The following is a 14,115-nucleotide window of genomic DNA, read 5'->3' as shown; positions in this document are numbered from 1 at the left end:
TTTTTTTTCTAGATAGTAGATTTATTTCTTTTGTTCAAGTAAAACATGTGTTCAGGGAGAAAAGGACTGAATGGAGACATTGATTTATTAGTCTTTTTAAAGATGTTGAGCAAATCATTCCCTAAATCAAGTGTGGTTATAAATGTTTTATTAATTCCTGTTGCTGTTTTATTTTATAAAATGAAATCAATAAGAACTCCACTGCTTAACCCTTAGCAATATTGAATTGTCATATGAACTTGTGTTTGCATGGCTTTTTTCCTTTCTATGAAAAAAATATTAAAGATTTAAAATACTCATGTATGGACATGGTTAAGTCTGCAAAGAAGTTGCTGCACAGGCATAAGGACCTAAACTGGGATATCTATCACTCAGACAAAAAAGCTGAGTGTGCCTGTGTGGGCCTATAGTCCCTGAACAAGAAACAAGAGAGGAGAATGTCTAAGGCTTGCTGGTTAGCCTCTCTATCTTGTTAGTAAGTTTCAGTTTCAATGAGAGACCTTGTCCCCCCTAAAACAAGGAATAGAGTGTCAAGAGAAGTCACCTTGACATTGACCAATGGCTTTTATACATGCCTGTGAACATACACAGGGAAATGTACGTATAAATACAGCCCTACACACAGAGAAGATTAAAAGTTTTCTTGTAGCTCAACCAAATAATAAAGACATTTTCATTTAGTTTTAAAGAAATTTCACTCTTATCTTTTCATTATTCTATACTACATCTTGTAATTTTAAAGCATGTAATTCTATTAAGTCAACAACAACAACCACAACAAAAGATCGAGGCCTTGCTACCTTGAAGACAATTGCAGCTCCTCTTAGTTATTTTGTTGCATGCATATCTTATTTTCTCCATGGAGTTTTAATGTGATCTGTCTTTTCTGACTCTTCGTGTGGTGAGATGTTAGTGCATCCTAACTCAACCCGAGATAGTTAGGTTACATTGCGAGTTCCAGCTGTGATTTGTAGTAGGTGAGTTTTACTGTGGCAATCTCCTTATCTCTAAAATCTACTCTGCACTTTTGATCACCTTTAGTATGCAGTCCTGTTTCATTACCTTAAGAAGGTTCTCTCTGATGTAGCCATTCTCTTTACCTGTGGCACGTGGTTTAATATAATGATATGGTTTTATTGCTATTTTATTTTTTCAGAGGAGCTGTTAATGGACTGCTCTGCTTTGGACTTAGTTTATGAATATATTTTTTTTTCTTTTTCAGTATGCTATTGAGTCACAGATTCAACTTCACGGACTTGATGTTGAGAAAAGTATGCAGATGATAAAGCCAAGACAGGTATTTGGGAAAGAAAGAAATGTTCATTATACTTCTACCTAATGTCCATTGATGTCCCTCAATTTTCCTCAGAAATTTATTATCTTTATGGCTTTGCTGTAACTTCTAAGAATGCATAAGAGACCAGTGCATTTGTTACTATTAGATCCTTTTGTTTAAAATAAAAAAATAAATGGGATATATATTTATTTTCATTTTCAAGACCTGGATTCATGGCAAGAAATTTTTCTTTTTATACCAGTGGGGTCCATAGTAGTCAAGAGGTGAGAAAAGGGTGACAAATTGAGTATTCCAGTTTTAATTTCACATATTGTTGCTGGTAGAGTCTATTAAAATCAAATCAAATCATTGTAAAACCATAAGGATACTGTCTTTCATGTTCTTTTGCAAAGTGTCAAGTATTTCTTGCATGTAAGATACAGTAAGTTTTCTAAAGCCAATAATTCGTAGAGTGTGGGATTTCAGTGTGTGTAGTAACCAACATGCAAGCTTAATGGTATAAAAGATTCTCACATCTGTCAAAGGTACCTGTTTTCACATGTGCTATATAAATGAGTGGTTTCTAGCATAAATGAACATAGCCACCAAGAACCAAGATTGGGTGATACATAGGACCAGTAATTGTCTCCTGGGTCTATTCTAACCAATTGTTTGCATTACTACACGGCTTCAAATCAACATGAATGAGAACTTTATCTCACTAGCACCTTTATGTCTTATTTGTTTCAAGAAGATCCTTTAGACACATGTATTGCATGTTAGTTTCTGTAATATTTTCTTTAGTTAGTTTTTTTTTGTAAATTGTTGTTGTCAAACTACATTAGAATTTTAAAAGTTTTAAGTTGCCAGTTCCCTAAGTAGAATTTTTATAATTACTAAGTTCACTCTTTATATGTATAAAAAGCATATTTCTAATAAAAGAGAGATTTTAATATCAATGTTTTTCCTATTTGGTAAACAAGCCCCAGGATTCTTTTAATAGAAACTGTACACACACACACACACACACACACACAAACACACACACACACACAAACACACACACACACACACACACACACACACTCATCCACATAAGTCTTCTAACATGGAACTTGGCAAATAGCAGGGAATTTGAAAACTTATATGGAAGGATAATATATGATTATTTTATTAAGCTTTCTACATGATGTGAAGTCAATTAGGATGCACTGGCCCAAATTTATATCATATTTACTGCAAGAGATTTGTGGAAAGTTGGATGTACATCAAACCTGCTTACCCCTAAGCAGATTCTTCATGATTATCTGATTTTTTACAGCTCAAGTTATTTTTTCAAGATTGAATCTCACTTTACCGACAATTTCAATCATTAGTTGTGGTGAGGAGGTTAGAGAAACTTTGTCCTTGGTACTTTATTTCGATCTGTTTTCTTCGTGTTTCTCTTTATCTTTACATTAGCTTCGAAAAGATTAAATTTTAAAATAATTGGAACGTCAATTTGGCAAAACTCAGTTGAAAGATGTGTAAGTGAGTTTTCATTGGAAAAAGTACCACTAACTTGATGAGTGCAATATGAATCTCCAGCTTTGCTGTAAGATATTTCATTGACATCATGCTTTTTTTATTGGATAAAGGTAATTGGAAAACAATTTACGGGCTTATAAATAATAAACATTAATTGAAAACTGAAGTACAAAAGAGCAAACAGGGTTGTGCAGAATGGCACTTCAAAGAAATCTCTTTAGCTATTTATTTTTATTTCCTTGTAACCAAATGTATCCCAGTGCTATTCTTTTGCCAGATTTATGACGAGCATTGGCATGGCAAAGCATAATCATCTTCCATTGCCCTTATGTAGAAAAGACAATTGTAGATATGGAGTAACATGTTTATCACTGTCAAACGTGTAACTAGCAATGAATTTGACCTAGGGGGAAGAGACCTTAAGGATGGAAGACATACTGAAAGTAATCGAGGAGGAAGGAGACTCGATTGCAGTGATCCTGTTCAGTGGTGTGCAGTTTTACACTGGACAGCTCTTTGACATGCCTGCCATTACAAAAGCTGGACAAGCAAAGGTAGTTCACTCTTCCCTCATTATCATTTCCCCAGGCAGCACTCTGCTCAAGAGTTGTCTACTTGCATCTTTTCATGTGTGCTTTAAATTGTTCTAGGTATCTTTTTCTCTAGAAAGTAGACTTCAATTTTTAAGACATTATTATTACTATTGTTATGATTGCTGTATTTCAAGCCATGTTTACAGGGCGTCAATGACCCAACCTCATTCATAATAATGTCATCTTCATGTGGGGCACCTAGGGCCCAGGATGAACATATTTTGCACGCATGATGTGACTCTTCAGACAGCAAAAAAGGGGGATAAAATATTACAGTCTTTGAGACATGCAAGGATTGTTAAAAAGCCCATATCAGGAAACTGCCAGATCATAACTCATTCTAAAATGTAAACCTGGTCTCTTAAAGCTAGGTACTTCTAGATAGGGAAATATGGACTCTATTAGTAGCTCATGCAGTTATTAGTAGGATGAATTTTACTCAAGTGACTTCAAGGATGCCATTTTATTTCTAACAATCTTCTAGCTTTATGATACTGAAAATAGCAAAAGTTTTTATTCCCCCTATATCATTAATTCAAAATTAAACTATTTTTATTTGTATATCATGTCTCTAGGTGTATAAGTAAGTGACTTAAGAATTTTTTTTTATTAATTTTGGGCTATAAGAAAGAAATAAAATGAGAGAAAAATTTAATACTTGTAAGTTGTATTTAAAATCCTAAATAGCTGTTCTGTTTGATTATGCAATCAAGGCTTGTATTAAAAAGGTGACAATTGAATTTTATTCTGAACATTAATAAGTTATAGGATTACCATATATGTGAGATCCAGCTAATATATGCAATTATCGAAGCTAATGAATGGAATTAATGAAAAGAAATTTAACACCGTTTTCAGTGGTCTCTAGGAATTTCCAACCAGGACTTCCAGCTGATTTGATGGATAACTGTGAAAGTGGTGTAATACAAAAGATATAAAGATAATGTCTTCTTAACCAAGATATTAAATCTTAACCATCAAAATAAAAGGAAGCCAATAATACTTGTGTTTTAAAATGTCCTGCAAGTAATCAGCACCCATGTTCCCATAGTATGCATGCATGTCTCATTAACCTCCATAGAAATGAGAAGAGACAGTGAAGAAGAACCATGAGCTTGGCAATCATACAATCAGGTTTTCAGACACAGGCTAGGTCATTGCTGTATTATATGATCTCTAGCAAGTTACTCGGCTTCTCTGAGCCTCTGTTTCAAAAGTTTACAATAACAGCACATACCTCATGCACTCAGATTTAAGAATGTGGTGTCTGAAGCATGTCATGGTTGTCTCACGTTCTACTGTTAAACAGCAAGCCTCCCTCACCGACTTCTACTCTCTTCAGTGAATAGGAAACTATAGGAGATGTCTCAGATATGGATTTTATTTCCCATTAAAAATTAAAATAAGAGAGTTAGAGAGATAGCTCCATGGTTAATAGCATTGCTGCTATTTCAGAAGACCAAGGTTTCATTCCCAACATCAACATGGCAGCTCAAACCATTTGTAACTCCTATGCCAGGCAACCAATGCCTTCTTTTAGCCTCCAAGGCACCAGGCATACCTGAAGCACATACACATCCATGCAGGCAAAATACTCACATATTCAAAATATAAGTAAAATGAAAAAATTTTAAAAAATAATGTTTATTGGGTTTATATTTAATTCCTGTTAAGGGATTTCATTGCTGAAACTAGTCTCTAAATGTGTCACAGGCTGTCATTCGTTTAATATGTCCATAGAGTCAAATTCTCATGGTGTGCTGAGTCAAACAAATGAAGGGAAAAATGAACAGTTCCAGTCTACATGGATTGATGCCATGGGAATGAACTATGTGTATAGCTGACTTAGATTTACCCATTATCAAATTTATTTTCACAAATGTTTACCCTCTTGCTATATGATTGCTTTTTTTCTTAACTAGAGTTGAGAAATTAGGCTAATTTAAAAGTAGACATATGTAACTCCCCTGTGTTGTCTGTGAATATAAAGCCGAAGTAAGAGACAGGAAGAAAATTAAAGGTGTCAATCAAGAAAGAAATTGACAATTGAAAGGGGGAAGGGAACCTAAAATGATCACTGTAAAACTGAATAAGTGAGGTAAAAGAGGAGGAAGTTTCTAGAAATTGAGCACGAAAGCAGCTAAAAATGACAGTGAATAGAGAAATGAAAATCAATGAATCAGTTATGAAGTAAAACCTTCAAAATCCTAAAGCCAAAATATCAAAGTTATGCAATAGGCAAGTGTATACACAAATTTAAAAGGTAGTTTAAAATGCATACATACCAACAATGACACAAATCATACGTATCTGGAGTTATTTTGTATTGTGAAATTAATTTAAAAATCTGTGTGTAGCTGTCTAGATCTTGTTAGGCAACCATGAATTGCTGAGGTGTTGTGGTTGTATCTTCCTTGTCATTTCTAGGAGACTCTTTCTCACAGATTTCCTGGTCCTCTAACACTTATAGCCACTTACTCTTTCATACAGTGTTCTCAGTGTTCTCTGATCCTTGGGCATAAGAGTAGTGATGAAGAGAATATTAAATTTGCAATAGGTATCAAAGAAGGAATCAAATTCATGGAAGAAGAGCTGATACTACAACTTTGATTTGTATGTGAAAATGCTTTTCATAGCAAGAGGAAGGACTGAGATTTTGGTGGCAAGGTTGAGGCAAATGAAACAAATAAGAAATACAGGAAAGGCCAAGAAGTGTCAGAAGACATCAGTTTGAAGATTGATATGCATCTACTCTTGGGGATACATGTTTGTTTCATATTGCTAAACACCCATCTTTCTGGAGTTCTGATTTCTATATTTCTGATTTTTCCTAGTTACTTGTTTCTAGTAACATTTATTTTCTATACCAACAATATGCAGATGCATTCCCTTAACCTCCACCAAAATCTCCAGTTGTTTTGACACTGCCCCTCAACTGAGCCAATTGAAAGCCCTGGATTGTACCACAATGAAAAACCAATAGTTAGGCACCGGGCTTTGGTGCTCCACGCCTTTAATCCCAGCACTCAGGACGCAGAGGCAGGTGGATCTCTGTGAGTTTGAGGCCAGCCTCATTTACAGAGCGAGTGCCAGGATAGGCTCCAAAGCTACACAAAGAAACCCTGATTTGAAAAACAAAAACAAAAACAAGAGAAAAAGGAAAAAAACAATAGTTAGTGCTAGTCTGCTGCCCACAACACTTTGACACCCAGTATGTGTCCCAGGATATGTGTTTCACCATCATTACAGACTTAGGGCTCAGCTCTACTTTCCTGGCTGACTCAGTTTCTCTCTCTCTCTCTCTCTCTCTCTCTCTCTCTCTTCTTCTTCTTCTTCTTCTTCTTCTTCTTCTTCTTCTTCTTCTTCTTCTTCTTTTTCTTTCTTTCTTCTGCTCCTTCTTTTTTCCTGATGCGTGAGATGAAGCCTAGGGACTTGTAGCTGTTCCTACTGAATGCTAAAATTACAGTCATGTGGTACCATGCTGAGCCTTCTGATCTTACCAATTTTTTCCAAGAGAAACTTCAATATAATTTATTTTCTATTTAATTATTTTAAAGTGAGAAAAATTACCTGCATCCAGTATTTTCTCAGAGTCCAGGTGAATGGTTTGCTGTTTGCCACATTTACTTTGTAAGATAATTTGAAATTTCATCAACCAATGGTGACATGCATACTTTTAGAGTACTTTTAGAGTTTTGAAATTATATTGGTCACTTCCATCGTTATTTTATTTCTTATTCTTCTCTTGTGTATTACATTCTGACTGTATCTTCCCTTCCTTCCCCAACCCAGCCTCTCCCCCCACCTTCCCTATCCCCCAGCTTCAACCCTCCTTCCCATCTCCCATCAGCAAAGAGAAGGCAACACCAACCAAACATGGCATAACATGCTACAATAAGACCAGGCACATACCATCATATCAAGGCTGGACAAGGCAACCAGATAGGAAGAAAAAGATCCCACAAGCAGACAAGAGTCAGAAACTGCCTCCGTTCCCACTGTTAGAATTTTAGCTAAACACTTTTAAATTCTACTTTATCACTGCCTGCCTTTTCTTAAGTATTCCTCAGTCAAATATTAAGATTTTCAGATATAATGAAAAGAATACCAGTGAAAATCAGTCCAAACACAGAACTCTGTTTGGCTAACCATAGAACAGTAGTGGCCTGAGGCTGCTGAGGTGTATGGAGAAGCACAGTTAAGTCTGAGTGACAGATCTGGAGTCCTCTGACTTTCCACATCACAGGCATAACATGGTTGTTCCAGACCCAGTTCATTTCAAGGCCTCAAGAAGGAAGAATGGAAGAGAGGGCAGGTTCATCTGTCTCATGTGTCCCTTTTATGTGAAGTGCTAAATCTTTCCCAGAAAAGCCCAGCAGATTCCTGCTCATGACTCAGTGCCTCTGAACTGACAGCCAAAAGGGGCATAGGTGAAAAAACGAGTTTGCTTTTATAGTCCTATAGTAAGAAGAGAGTGCTAGAGAGTGTGGGTTTGGCATTGCCAACCCACAGTATTTCCCAATTACATCTGCAGATGACACAATGCTTTCTAACCCATTTCTGAGCCATAACTCCTTCGCTTTCTTCCCTTCCTACCCCTTTACCTTCCTCCCTCCCTCCTCACATTTCACATTGAAAACAGTTCCTAAGAAAATAGTAAGAAAGAAATGCATGTTCTCACAAGTGATAACTGTAGGGGGCACCCTAACCACGCCTCCTAGGGGCTGGCTACAGGTGTGTAGGACCATGGCCTCCAGAGCATGGTCAGGGGATGTGAGGGAGGTTTAAAGAGGGAGAGGACACAAGAGGCGTGGTTAGGGTGCCCCCTACAGATAACTTCTTAGTTTAGAGTATGATAAGAAATAGGTAACCGATCCTAATAGTGCATACTTATAATGCCATCATTGTGGAGGCTGAGGTAGGAGAATTGAAAGTCCCAGGTTAGCGTGAGTGGCTGAGGAGCCAGCCTTCTCAAAACCAGACAGACAAACAAAACAAACAAATGAACAACACTGAAGAGTTAAAAGTTCCTTGGGAATTATTTTCTTTGCAAAACTCTCTGTGGGTTTGTTAGGCAGACTAGTTCCTATTTAATAAAGCGAGAACCATAGATCCCCTTCACAATACCCAGTGTTTATTTCTTGCTCCTGCCACACAGAGGTCAACCTTCTGTCCAGGCAGACATTAGGGTCCCACGATTCAAGATTGGTCCATTTGGCATTCATACCCTAAAGCTTTGGTTGGTGTGTCCAGCCAAAAAAAAAGAAGGATAAAGGGTGTGAACAGTACAATTTCTCAAATGCCGTGCCTTTAAGTGGCGAGATTACTTCCTCATGTAATCTACTGATTAACAGTCTGTGCATTCTCTGGGAAATGAAGTTTAGCTGTGTCTGCGAAGGGCTGTTGACTTTGCTATCCTGGACTCAGGGCTCTCACATACTGATGAGTTGAGACATTTCTTTTGAGATGTAGAATAGAAAGAATGTGCACTAGTAATTTTCATAACTAAGGCTGGCAAGAGGGCAAAAGGACTTGTTGTTCAAGAGTAAAGACCTGAGCTTTATTTCTAGAACTCACATAATGGCTGGCCTCCTACCTCTGCATATGGACCATGGCATGTGAACCTACACTTAGACTGTATAATACTTTCACTAATAAATAAGAAAAATGTTAAATAATTATATTAATCATATGCTTTGCATATTATATGATAGTGCATTAATTATATTTGATATTAATATACTAGTAATTAATATAAATATATCATATGTTTCAGAGTTTTATAATATGAAAATCATATTTAATTTTAATTTTATTTTATTTAATTTTTAATTTAATTTATTTATTTAATTTTAATATGAAAATCATATGTAATAAGCTGTGAAATACACTTACCAGTATAACTTATTTTGTCTACTTAGCAAATTAAGATGATAGTAATGTTTACTTCATAAGCCTGCTTTTGGAAGAATTAAGAGAAATGACATCTTAATATTATTTAAAACTTAGCATATAGTTAGTACTCAATAAATATTTACAAATTTCAGCATGCAAAAAATAGTAAATATATATTGGAATACATAGCTTCATTGGAAAAGGAAATAGTGGACAAATGAGATTTCCAGATAAAAAATGAAAGAGAATTTGTAACCGGTAAATGGATATTTCTGCATCAGAATACACATGCAAGCAGAATAATATAGACAGCGTGTTAAGAGAGGAAGAGATTGTACTGAAGTTTCAATGGTTAAACAACACAATAATACACCATTTAATAATTTGATTCCTGAAAATCTCAGTGTAAACTCCTCATGCTGTTTGTCCCCAAACAAATGGCTTCCACCACACAAAACACCTGGTTGCTAGCAGATAGTGCTCGCCCAATCATTACCCATTGAAGGTAGATGAACAAATGAGCTGCTTTAGTCTCTCATCTCTTTTATACATTGCAGTAACGTGTGTGTGTGTGTGTGTGTGTGTGTGTGTGTGTGTGTGTGTGTGTGTGTTCACATATTTGCTCTCTTTTAGCCTACCAAAACTACAACGCAGATGGTGGATTAAAAGAACAAAATCTGCAAGACACCTCTTTATCATGTATCAGCTTTTATTTTTGTATGTGATTTATGTACCAGGCCCAACCATAATGTCTTTCAATTACTAGTAAATATTAATAACAATTATAGTCCAATCAGTGTTATTATGTTGAATTCATTCCCAGCTATGCATGGTGATATGTATCTATATTCCTAGCCACCATTTGAGAAGCTGAAGCAGAGGAATCATTTGAATCTAGCAACTTAGGGGCAGCCTGGACAAAGTAAGAAGACCCCATTTCTTCAAACCTACACAGAGTGATAGGAGGGACAGGGAGAGAAGTGGGGAGAGTGGGGCAGGGAAGGAGGTAGGGATGGAGAGAGAATAGAGGGACTAAGGAGATGGCTCACTGAATAGCAACACTAGCTGAGTTGACTGAGGATCTGAGTTCAAATCCCCAATACCAATGTAAAAAAGCAGGGCATGACCACAGGTGCTCCTGTCACACAATCACTGTGAGGAGGGGGAGACAGGAAGATCTCTGGGACTTGATAGATGGAAAAAATGACAAGCCCAGGTTCAGTGAACAACATTGTCTCCTGGATTTAAGGTGCAGTTGATAGAGTAGGACACATGACCACTGCACACACACATGGATATGTACAATAAACATACACATGTGTGCATGCAATTGATTTTGAATACTGAATGATGAAGACACTAGTAAATATCTGATAAAATCAATTGGTAAAAATTCAGAGATACCAAAGCAACATTCACATATGAATGGTCACCAAAACCATTCATTTATCCACAGCATAAGATCCAATTTTTCTAAAAGTTTTAACGTCTGTGGCGGCACAAATAAATAAATGATTGCTTAAGCCTTTAACAGAAAATTTAGCTTTAAAAGTTGAAGTCTACTCCCACGAAGTATTATAGTACAATATCAATAACATTTATGTGGGGCATCAAGACTTGCAGTCAGTTTGAATGCATTAATAATAAACTAAATCACCAATAAGGCATTGATGTCACATTAAGAAAAAAATCAAAGAATTTCCCCTTGTTTCATTTAATCAGGAGAGAGCCCAAGTTTGAATGCTCTACTTTTTCTCTGTGTGTCTTCTGTCCTGTCTGTCAGATGAGTATGAATCTGTGCCTATCTGAAGGCTGTCTTGTGAATGTGTCCATGTGTTGGTGTCTGTCCGGTGGAATGTGCCGGTCCCTAAGAAAGGACTTTGCTCTCTCTTTCAATGAACAGCACAGCAAGCATCATATGGGGGAAGGAATGCGGTAATTTACAGATATCTTTAACAAAGGTTTACAAAGGATTATGTCACTGACTCCAGCTCATTCCAACTCACCCAAATAACAAATAGTATTACAAATATCATTGTTTATACAGCATTATCTGTAGTTTGTTTACATTTATGATGGATATTCATTTTATAAAGATACTTTCAGTTTTCATTTGTTGTTTTCAGCAAATGATTATCATAACACATGTATAAACATAGGCATTAATCTTTGATCAGTAGCATGGAAAAACACATAAACTGAGATTACACCTATGTATTAGTTTAGGGTATGAATGTTAATTACACGGAAAATCCAAAGCAAGTAAGATAGGTTGTTATATTTTTCTCTTAAAGGCAAGTTAAATAATCAGGGCAAAACACACAGTAGGGTAGTACTCTTAAGTCTTAAGCAACTTCAAAGGATATTATTAATTACGGCTGTGAGGTACAGCAAAAGCTCCTGTCTCTTAAAATATGATACATTTTTCTCATAAAGCATTGCCACAAGGTGTTCATTAAATGAGACAGCTATTTCTAAGTACAACTACACATCTCACATATGTGCACACACACACACACACACACACACACACACACACATATTATTTATATATAGTATTATTTGGGTATATATTACATATTATGAATTAGCATGATGTGTGTGTACATTTTGTGTAGCCCAGTCTGACCTGACTAACATTCATGATATGATCCTCTTGTCTTAGCTTCTTGAGCTTTGAACTTATTACTATGTGCTTACCTGCCTGATGATGTATAGAACTCTTATAAACAAAAATTAACCTCTTATACAAAAATTCAATATTTTTGTATTCAATAAATTTGTTATTAAGCCATCTTTATAAGAAAGTGTAAGTTGGAGTTCACTTGAGAGGATCTTACTATAAGCACATACAATAATTTTGTCACTGTATTCTCTAGAGTCAAGTGGCATATATTCATATCTTTCACTCATCAGTAAATATTTTGTGGTAAATTATAATAATAAAATTCAAACAAGGAATTTGTAATAAAGCATTGTGTGCCAGGGTGACATTCTTAAAAAATATGAGGTGCTCCCTCAAGGATGACCCCAACTAACAATCTAAGCAATAGCTACCTTAAAACCCCTTTCCTGATAATGACTACCTTATATGCCATCCTAGAATCTTCATTCAGTAGCTGATGGAAGTACAAACAGACACCCACAGCTAAACACTGAGCTGAACTCTTGGAATACAGTTACAGAGAGGGAGGAGTGATGATCAAAGAGGTCAAGACCAGGCTGGAGAAACCCACAGAAACAGCTGACCTGAACAAGGAGGGAGCTCATGGACCCAAACTGATGGCTAGGAAACCAGCATAGGACTGATTCAGACCCCCTGAACATAGGTGTCAGTTAAGAGACCTGGGCAATCTATGGGGCCTCTGGCAGTGGATCAGTATTTATCTCTAGTATAGGAATGGACTTTGGGAGCTGACTCCACATAGAGGGATACTCTCTCAGCCTAGAGACACAGGGGAGAGCCTAGGCCCTGCTCCAAATGATATGACAGACTTTGAGGACTCCCCCCATGGAAGGTCTCACCCTCACTGGGGAGCAGAAAGAGGATGGTATAGGGGGTTAGTGGGGGACAGGAGAGGAGAGGAGGGAGAGGGAACTGGGATTGACATATGAAACAAACTATTTTCTAATTTAAATTTTAAAAAGGGAAAATAAAAGAATATGAGGTAAAACCAGTTCTAGCAACATGAGCAGATATTATCCAGGTAAGACCTTCTCTGTGAGGGCTGGATCTCTGATGGGGACTATTCTCAGAACTGTAAAACATTAATAGGTTTATGAAGAAGGAATGTTTCAATATAATCTAATTTGAGAACATCAGGTGAAAAAGAATAAGACAGTGTATGAAGGTGACACAGTGAGAAGCAGCCTTTTCTAAGCCATAGGTACTCCATGAAGACCCAGACAAGACACTGCAGGGCTTTGGATATTTAAAAAGACAGATCTATTATAACTCTTGAAAGAAACTTCCTACCTTCAAGGGTAAAAATGGACTAGAGTGGAATCACAGAATATAACATTGTTTTTGCAAAAATATAATGACTATCATTGTGACATTGTGATGCACTTCGGTGTGTTTTTTATCTTTTTTGTTTTTGTTTTTGTTTTTGAGGCAGGGTTTCTCTGTGTGGCTTTGGAGCCTGTCCTGGAACTAGCTTTTGTAGATCAGGTTGGTCTCAAATTCACAGAGATCTTCCTGCTTCTGCCTCCCCAGTGCTGGGATTGAAGGAATGGAAATGTGCCACCACCACCCAGCTGTTTTTTATCTTTTGAGAAATCATTTTTATCTTCTTTCCCTCAATTATAATAAAATGTGTTTTAAATAATCATTAGAGATTGTTTCGACAAAGAATTCCTGAAGTACAATATAGACTTAATTTTATCAAATGAATCTAAGGAAGAGAAAATTGAAAATATACGTTTCTCTACATATGTAAGTGTGTATATGCATGTTTTAGATAATAAAAAATATGTGGCTCCACAGAAAATGATGGCTAGCAGAACATTAGTTTTTGTTTTAGTAAGGAGAGAAGTAAAATTTAAACAGAATATGCCATTAACACTGGTCTTTGGAATGGCAGAGGATTGTTGCACTACATGCAGAAAATTATCCATACTCTTAAATCCTCCAGTTTGAAATCCAGAAACTATTAAGTCAAAATAAATGTGTGAGGATCAGTTTCCAGGAATCTAAAATGATAGAGCTATTTCTAAGCAATCTCTCGGGAAGACTTGATTAAGTGGACCATGCAAGATAAAAATAATTTATTCCCAGTGGAAGAGTTTTATAGACTCCAGATGTTGTTTTAGGATTATAGATCT

General features: G+C 36.3%; 1 protein-coding gene across 1 annotated transcript in view; it reads left to right on the top strand.

The window, feature by feature from the left end:
- LOC100771448 (kynureninase) overlaps positions 1-14,115 on the top strand; it is a 146,051-nt gene that overhangs the window by 56,273 nt on the left and 75,663 nt on the right. Inside the window, exons 6-7 of the mRNA XM_035446822.1 lie at positions 1,223-1,297; positions 3,211-3,357. Coding sequence (XP_035302713.1) covers positions 1,223-1,297; positions 3,211-3,357 — 222 coding nt within the window. The remainder of the gene's footprint in view (positions 1-1,222; positions 1,298-3,210; positions 3,358-14,115) is intronic.

This window comes from Cricetulus griseus, chromosome 6, assembly GCF_003668045.3.
Source record: "Cricetulus griseus strain 17A/GY chromosome 6, alternate assembly CriGri-PICRH-1.0, whole genome shotgun sequence".
NCBI lineage: Eukaryota > Metazoa > Chordata > Mammalia > Rodentia > Cricetidae > Cricetulus > Cricetulus griseus.
Note: the sequence above shows the minus strand (reverse complement) of the source record. Positions and strands in the feature narration are given on the sequence as shown.